Below are 21,908 nucleotides of genomic sequence, written 5' to 3'. Positions count from 1 at the left end.
GCCAACTGAATTTAGTTTTTTTATCCCTTCCAATTCAAGTACTTAATGGTAGCTCTGGTGGCTGCTGTAGGACAAACTGGAAAAAAACTAAAACAACAACTCAAGATTGCATGGCAACATGGCGACTTCCACAACCTGAAATATGTGCTAATGTATTTTATTGGACTAATTCTTAGTTTATGAGACTGCATCATTTTGCTGGAAGACATAAATACATACTAATCAATGTATACCTATAAGCACAACACTTTTTCTATTAAGTAGCTTAAGAAATTACTGTGTGTATATTATGTTTTCCAGTTTTGGTGAACTGACCCTTTGAAAGTAAACTCTGGTGGAACCCTTGGAGTAAATTGTGTTTTAAATTAACTAAGAGCTGAAACCAGCAGCACTTAGTTAACTATGCAGATAACTCAAACGGCCATGAGACTATGCCTACAATCACATTTAAACATATATAAGAAGATTTACATTCACTGAAGGTTAGGAGTTGGAAATGTGGGGGGAAAGTAGGCACACAGGTTAATCAAGGGAAAAGAGATAAAGATGAAAGCAAAGCATTTTTAGACCCAGCTATTATGATGTCACTGTCTTCAGTGGTGTCTGAAATCACTTCCTCATTCAGAGTTCTGCCTAATAGCAGTGAACAATAAGTATCAAATTCAAATGTTTTAATCTTCATTCATTTCAATTACATTTTGAAAGGGCTTCCAAACTCGTGAGCAGAAGTGACATCCCTGACAGAACTTAAAAGGTTTCATCTGCTGGTTTTCATCTAGAATACAAATTTTGGCTAGTGCGCGCATAATATTCGATCTTATAGGAAATCTGTCAGAGCTACATCTTTCATATCATATTTTCAGTCAATTTAACAAGCTCTCACTGCCTAACTTAGTGATATGCTGATGGCAGTGACGTCTCAGGCATTCATGATTATCCAGTGGCCTTAACCAAAATAGGAGTGGACCCAGGAGACAGACAGGAATGTTGGAAAACAAGTAAGCAAATAGAAAGATAAGGAAACAAGATCATAGATAAAGATGGAATTGCAGGACCCAAAGGAAGCCGTCAGGAGATCAGGCACAACAGGAACAGGCCAAGGTGAATCAGGCAACATCCAGAGAAGAGGAAGTTGGAGACAGAAGAAAAGGAGAAGGGAAATGCAGAAACACAAGAGAAATGCAATACATTACAGACTGTGATAAACAATATCACGTATCAGAAGAAAAAGCAAAAAAAGCGTCTAAAATGCCAGTTAAGGTAGAAAAAATGCATTTACTTGATACATTATTCATTCTTTCCTCAAAATAAAACAGTAGTCACATTAAAAACAGTCTAAATATGTACATATATATCATTTGATCATCAGCAGGCCAGCTTTACATTTTTCACATTTCTTTAAAAAACACTATTTACAGCATTTTTGTTGACTGATGGTGTAATGGTTCCTCTTAGCTTCATAGAATTTCAGCTTTTCTGAAATTTAAATGTAGATTTTGATGAGCGATGACTAAAACAAAGAGGTAAACATTTTCAGTGTTGATGTTATATAGTGTAGTGGGTTGGTTCATCCAGATTATGAACTTACTGTCACTCCATGACACTTACTCTGTTGTCTTCCAGTGTCCAGGGTGAGAAAGCCTGCGGTTGAGTTTAGGAAGTCTCTCCAGCATGCCTGCTAGCTGGGTGAAAGGTGGCCTGTCATGTGCCGTAAAGGACCAGCAGGCAGACAGGATCTCCTATTGGGACAGTAGGTAACAGATACAACATGGTGATTGGTTGGTAATCAAATTTTAATCAATATGAAAATAATAATAATATAATCAATATTAATACTTTAATACTTTACACATGTTGCCACCCAGAAGATGGCTTTTAAGAGAAGATTTTGCTTATCTCAAGACAATCTTAAACAAAATTTGTTGAGAACTGAAAACATTTGATGCATGGTGATGAAACTGAAATTTTGCAAATTTATGCCTTCGCTTTCTTTCTTTTCTTTTTTTTGAATGTCCTCCAAAACCTGAACTGCTGCTTTAGCTACCGCCTGAGCCACATTTAGTTTGGCCTGTTGGTACCCATCAGCTTCCTCTGAAGTCCTACAGGCTAATCTAGCCTGATAGGACTCCTTTTTCAGTTTGATGGCCCCATCACCTCTGGTGTACAACTTCTGGTTCAGGGATTACCACCACGAAAGCCATCTTAGCAGCCGCAGCTCCTTGGAACAACTCCTTGGCGGACATGTTCTCCCTGAGTTCCAAAAGACTATGGAAGCTGTAGGGCTGTCTTGGTTGACACGGCTCTACAAACATTGCATACAGTTCTGGGGTGGTGGTTCATATCTTTAGGATTGGGAACCAGAACGGGGGATCACACTCCTCAGCCTCCCTGGAAAGGTCAATGCTAAGGTAGTGGAAAGAAGAGTTTGTCTGTTAGTTAAACTTAGGATACAGGAGGAACAGTGAAGCTTTCATCCTGGTCGCAGAACACTGCCAGCTCTTCATCCTCTTAAAGATATTTGGAGGCAGGCGAGAGTTTGCCCAATGAGTCTACATGTGTTTTGCGGACTTGGAGAAGGCTTTTGACTGCATCCCTTGGAGTGCTCTCTGAGGGCTGTCTGGTCCATAGCTATGAGGCATTTGGTCTCTGTACAACTGTTGGTGTGCCTTACTGGCAATAATTCAGAGTTGTTCTCTGTGGGTGTTGAACTCAGCTAGGCCTGAATTAGACCAGATCAGTGGTGAAAGGAACAGCTACATAGCCCATGTGTATCCTAGAACCGGATGTTGATGTAGTGGAGAAGTACAAGTAGCTGGGTGTAAGTCTGTGAAGGTTCTCAGTCATCCAGGTCATCGTAGTCAAAGGAGTTTGCAAAGAAAAGCGTCTGGACTTCTTTAAGTTAAAGAAGTCCAGACGCTTTTCTTTGCAAACTCCTTTGACTAGCTGGGTGTAACATCAACAACAGTCTAAACTGGGAGACCAGCGCAGAAGCTGTATAAATCACATTGAACAACTCTGCAATACAACTGTGTGGCAAGGAAAGATGTGTTCTGTGTTTTATTTCTACCATGCGCTCTTACAACACTAGTAATGTCATTATGCTGTGCTGTGTTGATGTTGAAATGCAATACTTACGATTATGATTATTATTAATACTGCTGTTACAACAACAGCATTTCCCAAATCGGGAACAAAGAAAGTATACTGTAAATTGTTGACAGTTAACAACAGGGTCAGTTTTTCTGTAGACATGATCTTCAGACTCACCGTGACCTCCTTGCCCAGATTGGACTCTGACAGCACATTCTTAATGCCTTCATTACTACCCACTAGCCAGATTATAGTTTCCACAGGCTGGTTGGTAATGGGCCAGTCTCGCATCTGCAGCTCATACCAGATTGTGCTGGAAATGACACAAGATCCTTTCATGTACTACATTCTTTTACATTCATTCTTACATCATGTGCTACTCAAATATGCAAAATGGAGTATGAATAAAATGGAAACAAAGGTTTCAAAATCTGTGTGTAGTTCCAGCTGAAAGTTGCACAGCATGTCTAAATAGCTGAATTTATGGTTCCACAAAAACTATTTTATTATGTTAGCTGGCAACAGTAAAAATCCTTTAATTTTGAGAAAACTAAACAATTAAACAACTGTTACGTACCACAGAAAACACAAAAACATGCTAACATAAAATTATAACAAAATGAAGGTTAAGCACCTAAAAAAAATTAAAAGGCAGAACTGCTTAATATAAACTATAGTTTCCATGTGACCTTAATAGTTTCTAGTATAAATGGCACTAGTCAATACCCAAAAGCATAAATGTCAGCAGCTTTGGAGAAAGGCAGCTGGTCCTCATCAACCTCTGGGCTCAATTTTCGAACAATTTCTGGAGCCAGGTAGCAGATCCAGCCCTGTGGTATCCGTAGCACATTCTTTCTTCTAAACACACAAACACACAGAAGAATAATTAGGAGAAAAAACATGGCTCACCATAAATTCATTCCCTAGATGCAGTTTCTTTCACTCTTACCTGCCTTCTTGTACCACACCAGACATTCCAAACAGGCCAAAGTCTGTAATCACCACCTTGTTTGTGTCATAGAACACATTCTTGGACTTCAGATCTTTGTGAATGATGCCTTTGGCATGAAGATAACCCATTCCCTGCAACAAACAAAGATTTTCTGAACAAAAGATACGCCTACATTCACAAAAAGAAGATGAAGATGACCCAACAGTAGATATTTTTAGTTCATATATTTAAAGCCTTGTTGTGTAGATTTTTTTTTTTATGTGTGACACTAAACTTTTTCAAATCGTGGCACTGGGGGTGAGGGGAAGCACCAAAACATGCTGAAGTGCAGCATATTTCCAAAATAGTACATTTGTTACATAGTGTACATATGTTTGGCATTTCTTGGCTACAATTCCGTCTTATTTATCAACCAACACAATATGCAATAATAAGTATTACCTACCTTAACGATTTCCTGTGCAATCTGTCTGGTTTTATTTATATCCAGCAGGTGACCTCTTTCTCTTACAACAGAATATAGAGTCAGACCCTTACAGAAACTGCAGAGGAAACAAATACAGTATGGTTACAAATTAAACATCACATCACAAAAAGTAAAAAAAAAGCAGCAAACGACATTTTGTATTGAATTTTATATAAAACAGTGCACATATGCACTCGTGGTTGGAACTGCATTTAAAATGGGGGGAAACCAGCATCAGTGACAGTGCAGTGTTTAGGTGAGCAGTCATGCAGCAGTACCTGGTGATAATAGCAAGATGAGGAGGAGCCATGCATGCGCCCATGAACAGGATGACATTCTCATGCCTGGTCTGCCTGTAGTTCATAACCTCTTTTTTGAAGACTTTCAGATGATCCTCATTGTTGCCATCAATCTCTAGAAGGCGAATGGCCACCTCACCATGCCAGCGACCTTTATGCACCTTACCCCAGCGACCCTGGACATAAAGCCAGAGCACAGGAACGAAAAGTTCAATTTAAATTAATAATAATGTTTTTTCTTTTCATTTTTTAAACAAGATTTAATAATTCTATGATACAAATCTGCTTTCACCTTTCCAATAAGCTCTCCCAGCTGTAGTTGCTCATACGGGATGTCCCACTCCTGGAGGTAGACGCTGGTCTGGCTGACCTTACGAGAGATGGGGACCCCAGAACGGCCTGCAGCCTGACGGCGGCATATAGAAGAGGGCAGATCATCCAGACCGTCCTCATCATACTCTTCCTTGGAATAACTCTTTTTTGTGTCAGTCTGGTCAGCTCCTTCTTTATCCATAGCTGGGTAATGTTCCTCTCCTTCCTCTTCCTGTAACATAAGAGAAGAATGAAAGTGAACACTGATGTTAAACACTTTGTTTTTTACTGGAAATATCAGCACTTGGTATACAAATGGTATTGCAGTCTTGTAATTCTCCATTCAGACCAAAAGTATTTTGGATAGTTAGACAATTCTGGTGGTTGCTGGAGGAAATATTTGATGGAATAAAGAACATGCATCAGTATGAAGAGTATGAAAAGATTGCTCCACTGGTATGCTGCTTTGCTCCCTTTTAGCCTGGAAAGCTCATCGTCATTAAGAGGAAATGTTTACCAATATCTTCAAAGATAATGGCAGGCAGGAAATCAGCTTAAGTTAAAGAAACATAATAAACCCAAGTAAACATCCCAGCAAATCCTTTACAGGCTAGACCTCAATCCAATGGAGATACTGTGAAATAACCTCATATAGACAGTCACACCGGATGTTGTATGAATCAGCTGGATCTGAAGCAGTTCTGCGAGGGGAAAAAAGCTCCTGATCTCTGATGTTAAAAGGTCTGATGTTAATATAGCCAACACATCATTTAATTTTTCCACCAAAAAAAGTACTGCTTAATCGAAATGTTCAATACAGGAGCTCTGGTGTGATGAAAATGAGTTAAGGCTATAGGATAATTAATGAGAAAACACAAGGCTGGGTCTCTAACAAAGTACTAAATACATGGTCTGAATATCTGAATAACAAAGCATCCCAAAAACTTGCTTTTGCTGAAGTATTGTGTAGATTTGTGAGACAAGAATGAATTGAATCTATTTGAACACAAGTCTGAAAAATAACAAAATGTGGAACATTTGAAAGAAGCTGAAAAGTTACCAAATGGATATCAGTGTCAGAAAAAAGGAACAGTGCATTGGCAAGTACTGTAAACCAAAGGAAAACGACATGAGTAAAATATATAAATGTAATGGAGATAAACCAGCAAATCACACCCTTTCCCTTCATCTTTTTAATTTAATTCACTGTATGAAGATTCTATTACTCACCAGTCCCTGTTCTGAGGCTGTTACTTGTGTCTCAGTAATCACCATCAGTGACACCCTGAAACCAAAGAAATTAACAAAAAAAATCACCAAAATTTGTAACAATTTTTTTTCATTCTTAGAATAACCAAACTTGGAAACTTGCTGAGGGCTATTGGCTGCCAAAACAGCTTCTCTTTCTCCTTTTTCCATTTCCCTGCATTGTTTTGGGCAGCAAAACTGTTTTTCCAAACCCTCCTGGACCCTTTTTTATGCAGTTTGCATGTGTGGGTTTTACCCAGGTGCTCCCACAATCCAAAAATACTGGCCATTCTAAATTTTCTGTCAATGTGGATGTGAAATAAAGCCTAAAATGCATAGCATAAAGAACTATATTGTCGGGGGCTGGGTCTCTGACAGAGCATTTTGAGTGTTTTTTGGTAAATTTGTATTTTCTTATAAATATATGTGTAGTTCTGGTGTTGCATTATTAGTTAGATTTTAGTTGAGTCTATTCTAGTTTAGGTCCATCTATGTCAGGGGTGTTGAACTCCAGGCCTCGAGGGCCGGTGTCCTACAGGTTTTAGATATCACCTTGTTTCAACACACCTGAATCAAATGATTAGTTCATTACCAGGCCTCTGGAGGACTTCAAGACATGTTGAGGAGGTCGTTTAGCCATCTAAATCAGCTGTGTTGGATCAAGGACACATCTAAAACCCGCAGGACACTGGCACTCAAGGCCTGGAGTTCGACACCTGTGATCTATGTCCTCTTTTGTAAGTCTGTTCTGGTCTCCTCTATGTAGTCTGCCATGTATTTCATGTCAGCATATTTCATGTTGTCTAGTTGGTGCTGTCATGTCTACGTCTGTGTTTCCTGTTGTATTTTGAAGGTCTGGTGTTTCCTCGTTCAATGTGCTTAGTTTTACACTTCCCCTGTGGTGTCGTTATGTTCATTTGTGTCAACCGTTTCCCCATGTCATTCCACTTCCCCTGATCACCCCTTGTGTGTATTTAGTCTCTGTGTTCCATTCTCTTTGTCAGAACATCTGTGTTTCCACGTCTAGTCATAGTTGTCATAGCAGTCTTAGTCATCATAGTAAATCATAGAACTCATAGTAATCTTAGTTTTCACAGTTATCATGTTTCCCAGTATGGGTTCCAGTTTAGGTGTCGTTCTTGTTTTCGGCTCTGTTCATATCTACCAGCCTGAATAAAACTGCTCGTTTTTTATTCAAGGCTCCGCTCCGTCTCCTTCTGTGTCCGCACCTGGGTCCTCCTTTTCACTCTCTCGTACAGTCAGCTCCTGCTGACCGTGACATATTTGAACAAATGGCTTACAGTGTAAAGTGCCCCAAAGCTAGAAAAATGTCATGTAAAATTCTACTTTATTCTCCTGCAAGGAGGCAGACCCAGGAATGGAGTTTCCTAAAACCAAAATTAATGGTAGTTGGCATTTTATTAGGATGTAATATCAGCAGAAACTCAAATGCCATGGTAGATTTGTTTCCAACTCATGTTATCTTTGATGTTATCAAAACTATGAAAAAACTAACATTTTTTTCAGTTTTAAAGTTTACATAACAATAATCACCAAAATTTTGAATATCACCATAAATACTATTTATATACACTGTGTGCTCTGTACAATACTGGATATTTTAAAGAGTTTAAAAGAAAAACCACAATGAAATACAGGTCAATCTAACAATACTTCTAAAAAGAAATCTTAAAGTTTTGCATTGGTCTGGTGGATAAAGAGAGTGACTCAGTGTGACGATATAAAAAAGAGGAGGAAGGCTGTAAAACTTTGCAAAAGAGTCAGATGCAAGTCAATGTCATTGAAACTCACCTCTGTTTAATGACAGATGGTGAGTTGTTGAAGATATCCTCAAATTTTCTGCCAGTTAGTCCTGCCATTTTTGCTGGTGTTAGGTGCTGCTAACTTGTGTTAGTTAAACTTTCTTTTTAGTGGATCAAACACTTCGATCAAACTATCAGCTGTTGTTCACACAGTTCATAGTAAACTGTCTGGAAAGGGGAGGGTCACATGTCTAATCTTGTGACAATAAGCAATTGTGACAATATTGGGGAAAGATAAGTATGTTTATGTACACGTAAGCTTTCATGTGTTAGAGGCTTCTGTTCAAGAGATGACGCTTGAGGTAAGGAGGAAGAGGATGAGGTGGAAATAAGGAAGAAGAGAGCAGTGGTGGTGGAGGAGAAAGAAAAGCGAAAGGAGAAATATCAAACTATACATGTACAAATGTTAAATGGTAATATACAGTTTGAAAGAGCCATTTGTGAACTTTAAAGTAATTTAGAAAGTGTACTTTGAATGTGGACTGTTTGGTAAAGCACTGCTACTGTTAGAATTCCTACCAAATCTGACTTGAACTCCTGATAGTAAGTATATAAATGAAATAAAAGTGCATCATTGGTTCGGTACATGAATGTTGTATTCTCTTACCCAGACTCATTGTGACTGCCAGAATGCTGAGCGCTGTATGTGCAGGCAGGAACATCTGTTGGAAAATTCAGCTTGAGAGCACTGCACTATTACAAAACTACTTATCATTCAAAATTGATGCTTGGATACTTCCAGTATATGACAAGAGGACAAAGGATGTTAAATTCAACATAGTTTGAAGCTGTCAAACTATCACGTTTGACCATTTAAAAAATGTTTTATCCAGTTTGACAATAAAACACTTTACAACAATTCTTTGAATGGTTCAAAGACAGATCATGAATCATTCACTTGACAGTTTTAAACATAAAAAACTGGTTTTTGCCATACAACCCAGTTTTAAAATAAAAGTTGGTTATTTTCAAAAATCTACATAAAAACAGATTACACTGATTTTCATATTATTTTCAACTTATTTGGAATAACTTATTAAATTTTTTTAATTATATATGCATTTTGAGTTTAATGTCAGCAACATATTTTAAAAAATTGGGGACAATTATAGTGCAACTATAGCCTGGTTACTGACAATTAATGGCAGACTATAATTTGACTAGCTATAAAAAGAGTACCACAGACAGACAAGATACCAATTTGAAAATCATAGATGATTTCTTTCTTGAATTATCGCATTCACAAGACTTTTCAGAAAACTTGAGTTCTGACCTTGACTTTGAGGTTGAGGTCACTGAGATTTGAACTTGTCCAAGATTTTTAGTAGATACACCTATGGTATGAATTTCAAAATCCTATGTTCCCTCGTTCTTAAGTTATCGCATTGAAAAGATTTTCAGAAAATTTGACCTCTGACCTTGATCTTGAGGTCATGTTCAGTGACAGTGACTAGGGTAACAATTTGAAACTTCGTATCATTCTTTAGTTTTCACATTCACACTGTCCGTCTGCTCACCTGGCAGGGTGACGACAACAGCCCATCAGCCTTTTACAGCTTAGGGGTAAAAAACCAGTTATAAATGAGATCTGAAATGCAGGCTCATTATTATCAACTGATCAAGCAGAAATTAGTAAAATGTATCTATCCATCCATCCCTACAGTAAAAAAGTCCAGGTTCTAAACCAGTCTGATTCAGCCCAGACGCACTCACCTATTGAAAACACTTTGCTGTTGAATATTAATCAGCTTTCAGTTCCATGTGTTGAAAAACTATTTTACTACAGTAACTGATTTCATTAGATCATAAACCCTCAGAGGGTTCTCTGTGTAGGTTCTCAGTCATTGAGTCATGGTAGTTCCCCATCCAAGAAGCTTCTTCAGTTTTTAAACACAAAAGGTGCAGTCTAAGGTATACCTGGAATTCTCCAGCATTTTCTTACAACTGAAGAAGCCTCTTGGATGAGAATTGAAACATCTTCATAAATTAGAGATGTCCAGCTGTCATGTTTTTTTCAATCTCTTAAGACTCACAGGGCTGTAAACATTCCCCTAGTCCCACATCTCAACAAAGTCTTGCTGACAACACATGAGGCCTTTTTTTCCACAAAAACGCATTTCTCATTTTTTTAAAGATGTAATTTCTACAACTTTAATATTTAATTGAATTTAAAGTTAAATATATTCTTTCAAAGAGTGAAACAATGCTGTCTTTATTACGTTGCATACCTGGGAAGTTGAAGCGGTTGTCCCAGGAGCTCTGTGGTGATGGGTTAGGTGGGGGGGTGGCACTTACGCTTGGAGGGTTACTCTGCTGGAAATGTGCTGGAGAGGAAGGTGTGGAAGAGGTGGCTGATGACGGGTTACTGCTGGATTCCAGTTGGTTAATACTGGGGACAGGGTCCTCCAAACACACAAGGAGTCCATTATTTCAATTATTTCACACTATTTATTTCTTGCACACTAATCTCAACACTCTTCTCCATTTCAGTATTGAAGGATAGAAAGAGCTACAGCAGACCTGAACAAGATATAACATATATTAGAAAGCTGCACTTACCCTTTTGGTTAGTGCCTTTGGTAAGGTGCCAAACTGCAGTGAGACTTCGGCTGTGTGATCAATCCGATTGTTGATGTCTGATGGTACCGATTCTGCCCTACGCATCCTTGGCACTACCGGTCAGACAAAAATACAAGCTTTGAGCTTGAAATATTTTCAAAACTTTACAATTCCTCAAGTAAAATAAAAAGGTCCCAACATGTTAAATTCCTGCTGATACTATACTGCCCATTATAATATCCTTCCTAATATGCTACTAGTGTAACTGTCAAAGCTAATGGGAGTCCATTACAACATTAATAGCATTGTTGCCAGTAATCACTAGACTTGAATCACCTGGATGATTTGTGTACAAACATTACTAAGTACTGTCATGTGCCCTCATCTTCCCTTATTTCCCAAGGTGTAGAGACAGCAGGCTGGTTTTGTATCTCCTTCCGAGGTCCATGTTGTAGTGTAGACTGGCACCAGTTGTGACCTGGCATACCCTTTATTACTGATTTCTAAGAACTACAACTGACCACAAAGAAAAATATAATTTTCATAACAATTTTCCTAAAACTACAAGTTGTAGGATATTTTCCCACTTATAGAACTGAAAAAAAAAACTGTACACCCACCTTTATCTGACATATTTTCCCTTACCAAAAAACCCCACATTTCAATAGAGTTATATAACAAATCAATGGTAATCCCAGTATGTTTACAAATTCAAATTTTACTCTCCATAATGTTCCTTATAACTACTTTGATCTTTTGCTTATAGAATTGAGCAAATGATCAAGGACTGCTGGTTTGTAGGTAACTAAATTTAAGTGCACTGGCTCTTATTTAGCACTATTCTACTCTATCCCAGCACGTAAAGCAATTATACAGCTTGCCTCACTGACCCATTCATACATGTACTTTTTTTTTTTTTTTTTTTTTTTTTTTTTTTTTACACAAGTGCTTTCAGTCTAACATTCACACACATTTACACTCGGCTGACTGTATCAGAGAGCAACTTGGGATTAGTATCTTGCCCAATGATATTTGGAATGTAGACTGGACTATACAGGGACAGAACCACCAACCTTCTGATTAACAGATGGTTAACAGATGACCTGCTCTACCTCCTGAGCTACAGCCCCACCCATTTCTGAGGTCTGGATAACGGTTTCATCACAGTCAGGACTTTCCATACTGATATGCAATACGGCTGTGAGTAAATGCATTACTATTTCCCTGCAATACTGTGCATGTGTTCCACATGCATGAAATGGACCAGCTAGTAAGTGAACATAAGTGAACCAACCGGTCACTGGTCAGGGCCACTAATGCTGGAAATTAGCCCGTTCCAATCTCTGGCCAGTCTAACCAGGAGATCTCTAGTGTAGTCTTTGTCGACTAGACCAGTAAAGTCACACACCACTAAATTATTTTAATGTTGCTTACACGTAGCAAACGATATCCGACATGAAGGTGCATCTTTGGTACACTTGTTATGGCACTTTAACCTGTGAAGAGAAGAATACACTAAATAGTACATCAAAGAAGTCATGACAAGTTGTACTGCAGTCTGACAGAGTGCCTGATGTTATCTTCACAGTTCTTACTTGCAGTGTTTACACTTGACACCAAACATCATGCTCTTAGAACAAACTTGACATGTCTTGGAGAGCCAGGACTTAGTCGAAAACCTGCAAAAGAGAGAAAGAGAACAAAGATGACAAATATATTGAGAAATATATTTAAGAAATGAGTCAGATGATAATAGATGATGAGTAAATCCCTAGTCTTAAATTTTGTGACTATACATCTAAATGTAGAATCTTAATTTAATAATAATTTAATTTAGAATGACTGACAGTGTAAAGTCATATTGGAGATTATGTATTGGAATTTCAGGAGCAGGACCACGCCTCCAAACACGCTCCTTCCGGCTGTCATCTATATAGGTTCCCCCAGTTCTGCAAGCTGATCATTCTTGTTTACGTGCCCCACCCTCCCTCCTTGTTCTCTATTCTTTAACTTCTTTGCTTCTATTTAGTACATGGGGATCTGCCAGGCCTGGGAGCCATCGCCAGTCCCCTTCGAGGCCTTCCCCAAACTGCAGCTCAATTCATGTCAAAGCATTCACTTTTACCTACTAAAACGATGTCAAACCTAAAATGAGGATGTGGGCCCAGCTAGTGAATAGTAACCTCTGCATGCTGTGAGTACAACAGAACTCAGGAAAGAACAAAAAAGATCTTGTTCATCAAGCTGTTCTCAGAGCTTTTTTTTTTTTTAAGCTAAAAAACCTAAATTTCTCCTGATGAAGCCAAAGGCATGATCACAGGTTCAAATATCATTTCAGTCTGCTACTAAGAATAACATTTCATATGTTAAAAGGAGTATAGTATTATATATAGTATAGAGCAGTCCAGTATAGTACAGTATGAAATAAACATACTGTTTACATAAACTTTCACTTAAATTGGACTCAAAGGCTAGTTCATGGGCAGGTATGGGATATTCCTTCAGATAAAATCAAGATCGACCTCGACCAGACTGACAGCAAAAAAAAGTATGGAGAAGGTGTGAAACAGCTCATGATCCAAAGCATACCACATCATCTGTAAAACATGGCGGAGGCAGTGTGATGGCATGTGGGTGCATGACTGCCAGTGGCACTTGGAAACCCGTGTTTATTGATGATGTGACACAGGCGTAGGGATGGGTATTGATAAGATTTTAACGATTCCGATTCCATTTTCGATTCTGTTTAACGATTCGATTCTTTATCGATTCTTGTTTTTAAAAAGGAGAACACTAAGGTCGATTAGCTTAGAACTGTTTTATATCTTCTCTTTCAACAAGATAGAAATTTAGGAGTAACATGGCCTTACAAACCCAACAGTGAGATCTTAAGAGATCCACAGCCTACGGCTCTTCAATGGGGTGTCACAGGGTCCCCAGGGAAAATTGTAAACGTAAAATAATAAAATAAATATTCTTCTGTAGCAATAACAAAGTATAACATAAATTATTCTGTAACAATTACACAAGAATATCCAGTAATGTCCCTGCCAACAATTAAACACATTCACTTACCATCTGCTGTGGCAAATGGCTGCAAGGTTTTGACCACAAACTAGTCACTGCTCGGTGACATGCGGGCCTGAAAAGAGACGCTACCGGTAGACTGCAGCGACAACTGCCAGCGAGCGCCAGCCAGACTCTGTCTGTCTGTCTCATCATGGTCACCTAAATGCACAGTAATGGCAGGTTTTGTAATAAAGCAGATCGCGCTAACATAATATGCACTGTTAGTTGATTATTTACCTGCCGCATTAACGGGAGATGACGTGCAAACGTTACCGCTGCTGCTGCTGGGTTGAGATTCACGAGTCCGGAGCGGAATTAAAGACATTCATTTAAGTTCATCGCGTGTTTTGTGAGCAAATGCTTTTGCATATTCGTAGTGTTTCCTCCCTTAATGAAATATCTACTTTGCAAGTATTGCAAGTTGCCCTGAACGGATGACAATCCGTTCTCATAAAAATATAAACAAACTTTTAAGCGTTTGAGCCGCTTAGGCGCCGTGTTTCCTGCCAGGTGCGCCCGCGGCGCCCGCAAGCGTGGTGACGTCATTCGGGCGACTGGAATCGATAAGGGAATCGTTTGCAAAAATGGCAAACGATTCCAAGGAATTGAAACAGTGGGAACCGGTTCTCAACAAGAACCAGTTTTCGATACCCATCCCTACACAGGCGAATGAACTCTGAGGGGTTCAGAGACATACTGTCTGCTCAAATCCAGCTAGATTAGGCGGCCTTTCATAATACAGATGGACAATGACCCAAAACATATAGCCAAAGCAAGCCAGGGGTTTATTAAAGGAAAGGAGATGAATATTCTTGAATGGCCACCTGATCTTAACCCAGTTGAGCATGATTTCACTTTCTGAAGACTAAACTTTGGACAGAAAGGCAACAGCAACTGAAAGCTGCTGCAGTAAAGGCCTGGCAGAGCATTAAAAAGGAGGAAACCCAGCATCTGATGATGTACGTGATTGCCAGCAAAGGGTTTTCAACCAAGTATTAGAAATTGACTTTTTATTTGTAGTTATTTAATTTATCCAATTACTTTTAAACCCCTGAAATTAAGGGATTGATTTTAAAAAAATGCTCTAGTTCCTCACATTGTTATGCAATCTTTTTGTTAAACCCAGTGAATTAAATCTGAAAGTCTGCACTTCAACTGCATTTGAGTTGTTTCATTTAAAATCCACGGTGGTGATGTACAGAACCAAAACTAGAGAATGGATTTCCTGAAATAATGCAGTGTGAATGCTGACAGCTGAAAGCTTTGAGTTGGATTTTCATAATTGCTCAATCTTGTACACCAGTGTATAGACTGAATATGCTGAATCATTCACATGAAAGCCAAAGTGCAGAACTGTTGAAAGCTGAAGTTCACACAGAAGAAGAAGTTTCAAAGTTTGAAAGTAGCCGAATATCTTTAAAATGTACATTAGAAAAAGCTAATGACAAAAGAAAATTTAGAATAATCAAATAAATCTGAATGAATATTGAAAGCTGATATTCTTTAAATCACTTAAAGAGTGGTGTTATGTTTTAAACGTCTAAACTCAAGAATCTTAAAAGGAAAAGTAGAATATCTGCACGTCTACTCTAATCTGCTGTGTGTGCAGATCAGTGACTTCTTCTCAAACAGGTAGTCAGTAAAATAGCCGAATGGACAGCAGCATCTTGTCAGAGGACAGTGTGACAAACACTTTAAGCAAGGGTTCATCAGCATCTTCTTAGCAGAGGTGGTGACATGCTGCATTCGCTTTTGTTGCTTCCCCTCAAACAGGAGGTCAGTGACCCACCTGAAAGTGGAGCTAAAGTTCACAAAAAGTAGTCTGTCATTAGATCCTACAGAGTCCAGACTCTCTTTCACAAAAGAGCTTATTCAAATCTTTGGAAAGTCATCAACTGACACCAACTAACCTGCTGTGTGTGTGTGTGTGTGTGTGTGTGTGTGTGTGTGTGTGTGTGTGTGTGTGTGTGTGTGTGTGTGTGTGTGTGTGTGTGTGTCTGTAGGTAAAATAGTTTTTAATCTTGAACTGTTTTGTGGGTTTTATTTTCAGACCAGCTGCATGTTAGTGGGGGGATACAGACACAGACATTATATTAGGTTAGATAAGTTGAAATGTGGGAGAATCCACTACAGACAGGCAAATGGTTTCAGTTTCAGTTCTAATCATCCAGCCAGAAAAGATGATTCAAAAAGTCATCCACTGACTCCAACTTCCCAGATTTGAACCAAACGCTGAAGACAAATCCACCAATAAAAAAAATAAGCCTGGAGTTAACTGGCCAATCAGAATGCTCTATCCAGTTACTACTGACATACTGTCACTCTGTGGCAAATTCCTGTCAAATTTCTCTTGGTGCACTGGTTGAAAAACTGCTTCTAAATAGAATGACAAATAATAATAATAACGATTAGGATAACAACAATTCTGTGAATGCTTATCTGCATTCAAACTTGCACAAAGATTATGCAGATGATGTCACTGACATCAAGATGATATCAATTTATTGATAAATGAATGTCACAAGTTACACCAGTTTTATGTTTTTAGTTCACTTTCGCTTCAGTTTCCAGATTTTATGTTTTATTTTTTGAAAATGTGTAATTTTAGTTTAGTTAAAATTTTTGTGTTAGCCGTTTGTTATTATACTCTAATTGGTATCTCAAAAAACAGCCTAATATGTTTTAAGAATTACTATACAGACAGACTACATGTCATGTAAAAATCCCAGACTCGACAGGCACATGCACCAATTCCTCCTGATAGCTGTCGTGTTAACATTTCCTGTTTATTTTATTTTATTTGGCTCAAGTTAGATGCTCAAAATATCGCTTCAGTTAGTTTTTGAAAGTAGAGTTTGTCACACAATATGTAAAATGCATCACCTGCAGTGGCCATAACATAACATATACTAACTAGATTTTTTTTTTTTTTCCAAACTGGTTACTGACCTGTGGGTTACAGCCAGGCCAATGTCTCTTCTTATTGTCTGTGGGGAACTTCTCTGCATGGCTAGATCTGTAAAGAACGTTAGAAAACCAGAATATTAAAAGGATAGATTTTGTCAAATTGAAACAGAGCTACAGAAGGGCCAAAAGTCTGTGTGAACAGAAATCCACTCCAGTAGCTTTTATAGAAACTCACTGTCCAGTAAGATGGGGGCAACAGGCATCATGTATGGAGCTGAGGCTGGGACAGGGCCAGGTGTTTGGGCAGATAGCAGAGGTGATCTTAGAGCTGAATCTTCAGGACTGATCCCAGAGCCGTTGATCTGAATAGCAGCCAACACTTTGTTCTTCTTACAGGGCCTGCAAACACACCGACAAATTCTGTAAACCTCCTTGCACTATAAATGGGATTCATGAATTACACTATAAGGATAAACAAAATGATTTTTTAAAATAGTTATCACAATTGTGGAGATAAGACACTGATTCAGGAAAGTACATAGAAATCTTCCTGTCAAAGCAGAGCTGAAAATGTATGACTGCAGAATTCCTTCTAAAACTTACTTGTGTGTCCCAGGATCCTCGTTGCGGTTAGTCGGCTGCGAGTCATGACTCTTGTTTTTCGTAAGTGCAATGTTGGGAAGCAGTTGCAACAGTTTGCGAGAGTGTGGTGGTGGTGTGTGGGAGGACTTGAACGTGTGGGTCTTTGAGACCTGTGTTAGTGATGGGGTGCTTGACTCCAAAGAGAACGGATCGCTCATGTTCTCAGCTGGTACAGTTGGTCTCTGGTCATCCGAACAGGGTACCACTGATATAGAGATGGACCGGCCATGATTGCTGTTGGGTTTTAATGAGGTGAAAGGGCTGCCAGAGCTTAAAGAGGGGCTAATAGGAGAAAAGGGACTGCTGTCCTGTTGTGACTCAGAACTGCAGGAGCCTGAGTTATGCCTCAGATCGCCTCCTAGAATCAAAGACAGTTTGGATCATTACTTGTGAAATACAATCAGCCTGATCAACAGGTTTAACACCTCTGTAGGAGCTGAAAATTATACTGTATTATCTAGAGTCAATCCTCATTTCTTTATATTTTGCTTCCAAGGAATAACACTTTTTTTCTGTAATTTTTTAAAGTGGTCATCAGCAATAGTCCTTTCAGCTTCCTGTCTAAAGTTTTTCTTTTGACAGTGGCTGTTTCTTCACTCATAGTCAGTTCAGTCCCTGTACCTGACCATTTTCCACAAAGCATTTGTTTTGTTTGTTCAGCAACCTAAGACTGACCTATGAACTGAGGGGATAAAACAGTTTTTTGTCCAAACATAACAGACAGCCTAGCAAAAAACCTAATTTAATCTTTAGGCGCTTCATTTACACATCTTCAGCATGTGACAAAAACACATAATTTGTCCCAATTTCTTTAGCTTAATCTTGAAAAAAAATCCAATGATAAAAAATTTGACAGAGATAAAATAGTATTTTTGCACCAACAAGCTGAGTCGCAAAGAGTCTTATACACCGTACTTGCATGTATGCACACATTTCAATAAATTGTTTCCCAATTTCCTTGCAAAAATATGACGATTAGAGGAGTGACTCATTACTTTTGAACAGTACTGTATTTCAGTATAATATATAAAACAAATAGTACAACACAAATGACAAGAAGAAATTTTAAAAAAGAAACTAGAGACAATGGGTATATTCAAATACTTAATTTTGCGTTTAAGGAGAGTCAAGTGACCCTGAAGTCTCTATGCAGCAGTCATAATATAAGCTGTTCAAAGGCTCCAAATGTTTAGGAAAAAAACTTTAATGCTTCATTACCTCCTTAAAGGAGGACACGGTCAGCTGTCCTTTATGTGACGGCATCCTTCACAATATTATCCCACAATTCATAGCTGCACACAATCTGACCATTCATGAAAAAAGTCAACATTTGCTAGATTACATCTAGCAGGCCTCTGACAAAGTTTATGGAAATGGAAATAGATTAATTTTCTTCAGTAAGTGGGGTTGTTTTTTTCAGCATCTAAAACAATGCAGTAGCCACCTCAGATGATTAAAGTATGAATTGTAGCACTGGTATTAACAAAATCTTGTATATACCCCTCCTTAAATATCGTCTGATGAATTATTCTATGAATGACTCAGAAACAACAGAACACAGAAGGGGAGGTTCTTTGGTCACCTGTTTCATTAACACTCTTTAGACAGGAGAGAGCAGTAGTGAGGCGAGAGCGGTCCTCTGAGTTGGAGCTTAGGCGTCTCATCATGTCCTGCAGCTCAGAGCTGGACATCTGCAGCAAGCTGTCCACTGAGAGCTTCCCTGCTGCAGCCTTCAGGACACAAAGACATGACATCTATCACCAACTGCTTAAGTTATCTACTGTTCACTCGCTTTTGCCAGATTTTACCCAAAGTGCATTCCTGTTGAGCTCAATGACTTAAAATCCAAGTATACCAAAATATAAGCAATACTGCACCCAGCAAAAAATGTGTAAACTAGAAAATGAAAGAAACAAAGAAAAAAATGATAACCAAAAAACAAGAAAACAAAACAAACAGCTAAACAAGAAATATATATTTTTAAAATTCTATTAACTTGTATTTTGTGGACTATTTTGACTTCATCCCTCTGATCATCCTGTGGGCAGCGCTCTAGAAGTACTAGGTGACCAACCTGTTGTTATGGGCCATTTAGTCCCTGCAGTAAGTTGGACTCGTTCCAGTGAGAGCTGGACTCTGCCAGAACTGCCCTTTGTAAATGATGCTATCCATAACTTTTATGAAAAGAATTTGTAGGCCAAGGTCTGTGAGAAAGCCAAGCAGTTTAAGGTTTTGGTAGCCTTAGGATCATGTTCCTGGTATTCACAGATGTTGTTGGCCTCACCAATGAGTGACCTCCAGCTTGCACTAGGGTAGTTTGCAGCTGAATATGAATCTACACCTCCAAATCTGAGACAATGGTCCTCAGCAAGGAAATGGTGGAATGCTCTCTCTGGGCCAGGGAAGAATTGTTGGCCCAAGGGAAGGAGTTCAGTATCTCAGGGTCTTGTTCACAAGTGAGGGGAGAGTGGCGCAGAAGACTGACAGACAGACTGGCACAGCATCTGCAGTACTGCAGATATTGCACTGGCCTGTTGTAGTAAAGAGGGAGCTAAGCATGAAAGTAAAGCTGTCAACTAACTGGGTGATCCATGTTCCTACAATCACAATGAACAATGAATAAATAAATGAGCTTCTCCCAAAGCGTGACTACATCGGCTGAGGAGCTTGATCATTCGGGAGGGGCTTAGCATACAGATGGGAATTGAGAACCAGTTCTTGTAGAGAACCAGTTCCCAGTAGTTCAAGTCCTTGGAATTGTTAGTCTGCTTGCCTATTGATTCTGCTTATTGGTTTTACTTGTACTTGCGCTAGAATCAGCTGATTTCAGTTCATATGCAGAAGGAGGAAAATAGTTGTGCAATCTATAGTACGGATATGAACATTACTTTTATTTTTATTGCAAAAAAGGACAAGAGAACAATGATAAACTGCAAACTGCAACCAGGACAGGAACAATGGCATTTTGCTGCTAACACAACTTCAGCTCTTTGCAAGCATCTGTGTGCATGACTGCAAACATTTTCTTCCTCACCACAGTGATTCTACTTTAGAGTCACTTTAAAGTCTCTTTGTGCTGGCTTCATTATTGCTTTATGCTGTTGTATTCATACCTAAATACTAAGAGAAAGATCATGTGTGTGTAGAATAGGAATTTATGTTGGTGCCTCCCATGTGCGGGTGAGGCCCAGGATATGGTGAAGCAATTATGACTTTGTCTCAGCTTAAACTGCTGCCCCCACAAACTGAACCCAGATAAGCAGCAGAAAACGACAGCATACATTTGCACACAGTCATTTTAGAGTGTTCCTGTCTTAAGATGCAGTATGGATCTTGTGGGCCATTATGACACTACTTAGCCAAAGCCAGGTAGGTATTTCAGGTAGGTAAAGTCCTGGACTTTAATAATAAATAGATATAAGAAAAATCCCTTTACACCCAATAATTATCTCATTTATATTTCTATTTTTTATGAAGCATTAGAGGAAGAACTTGGTAGTTAGTGTGACTGGAAACACTGCAATGATCAGTGATGGGAATAACGGCGTTACTTTTTTCAGTAACGAGTAATCTAACTAATTACTATTTCTATCGTTACAACACTGTTACCGTTACTAACGACGTGCGGTCGCATTACTATTTTTCAACAAACAGACGGTCGAAGCTGTCTTGAGCTTATCGCATCTTATATCAGTTGCACAGAAGTAGCTGTCTACGTAAGTAATCTGGGCGCTACAGCTTTAAGCAGCTGCGCGCGCTCCCGCGGACAGCAATCACTTTCTGGTAGACGATCACTTTTTGGCACAACACCTGGAGCTAGGGGGCAAAACAATCGTATGAGTGCTGCTGTTTGACTGAGGAAGAATAAAGTAGTCGTGTTAAGCCAATCACATGACCACTTTAAGATGACAAAGCAACAAGGTGATATATACCAGTTTTTAAATTGTGCTGATAGGCCACCTAAAACCAGAGTCATGATAAACAATATATACGCTGCGTTTTTTCCTCAATAGTTTCATCATGTTTACTGTCTAAGGACAGCGCTAGCAAGCACTCTCTGCGTATGACCCAAAAAAACCAAACCAAAACAAAACAAAGCAAAAAACAGCCCGTTCGTGTTGGTGGAAAAATGCACCATGTCGACCAATCAAAAATGATATGGCAACGTGACATTTGGTTGTTTAGGAAGAGGGGGAAGTTTTAGGAGTGACGGCGAGAGAGAGAGAGAGAGAGAGCGAGTTTTGAGATGTGAGAGATTTGTGACGTTTAGCGTGTTTGGAGTGTGTAGTTAATGTGTTGTCTTGTGTAGTTAGTGTGTAGTGTTGTGGATAGTTTGGTGTTGTGTGTCAGAATAATGAGGCGACTGCTGTCTCCAGGTAGAAAACAGGAGCAGTGATACACCTGCTGCTGTCAGACCTGCAGGTATCAGGCTGTGATGTTCTCCTTTATAGTAGACAGAAATAATTTGTGGGGCATCTTATTGAATGTAGAACACCTGATTGTTATGTAAATAGTTTGAAATGGTTATTAAAAAAAAAAAA

At 38.9% G+C, this 21,908-nt stretch overlaps 1 protein-coding gene across 5 annotated transcripts in view; it reads right to left on the bottom strand.

Annotated features, from left to right (window-relative positions):
* Window positions 1–1,255: 1,255 nt before the first annotated feature.
* The window catches only part of ksr1b (kinase suppressor of ras 1b), a 67,670-nt gene continuing 47,017 nt past the window's right edge, over window positions 1,256–21,908 (bottom strand). For 4 of the 5 annotated variants that reach the window (XM_031746659.2, XM_039597985.1, XM_039597987.1 and 1 more), the window contains 18 exons: window positions 18,950–19,097; window positions 17,329–17,725; window positions 16,961–17,124; window positions 16,768–16,834; window positions 12,345–12,428; window positions 12,184–12,245; window positions 10,750–10,862; window positions 10,419–10,593; window positions 8,798–8,852; window positions 6,350–6,404; window positions 5,100–5,351; window positions 4,787–4,983; window positions 4,488–4,584; window positions 4,040–4,173; window positions 3,817–3,948; window positions 3,268–3,403; window positions 1,609–1,739; window positions 1,256–1,476 (listed from right to left, as the gene is read on the bottom strand). In XM_031746659.2, the coding sequence (XP_031602519.1) occupies window positions 1,458–1,476; window positions 1,609–1,739; window positions 3,268–3,403; window positions 3,817–3,948; window positions 4,040–4,173; window positions 4,488–4,584; window positions 4,787–4,983; window positions 5,100–5,351; window positions 6,350–6,404; window positions 8,798–8,852; window positions 10,419–10,593; window positions 10,750–10,862; window positions 12,184–12,245; window positions 12,345–12,428; window positions 16,768–16,834; window positions 16,961–17,124; window positions 17,329–17,725; window positions 18,950–19,097 (2,418 nt within the window). In that variant the 3' untranslated portion in view covers window positions 1,256–1,457. The remainder of the gene's footprint in view (window positions 1,477–1,608; window positions 1,740–3,267; window positions 3,404–3,816; window positions 3,949–4,039; window positions 4,174–4,487; window positions 4,585–4,786; window positions 4,984–5,099; window positions 5,352–6,349; window positions 6,405–8,797; window positions 8,853–10,418; window positions 10,594–10,749; window positions 10,863–12,183; window positions 12,246–12,344; window positions 12,429–16,767; window positions 16,835–16,960; window positions 17,125–17,328; window positions 17,726–18,949; window positions 19,098–21,908) is intronic. The other variant, XM_039597988.1, reaches the window with a different exon arrangement.

Source organism: Oreochromis aureus, linkage group 14, assembly GCF_013358895.1.
Source record: "Oreochromis aureus strain Israel breed Guangdong linkage group 14, ZZ_aureus, whole genome shotgun sequence".
In the NCBI taxonomy this organism is placed as follows: domain Eukaryota; kingdom Metazoa; phylum Chordata; class Actinopteri; order Cichliformes; family Cichlidae; genus Oreochromis; species Oreochromis aureus.
This window is presented reverse-complemented; position numbering and strand designations above follow the sequence as displayed.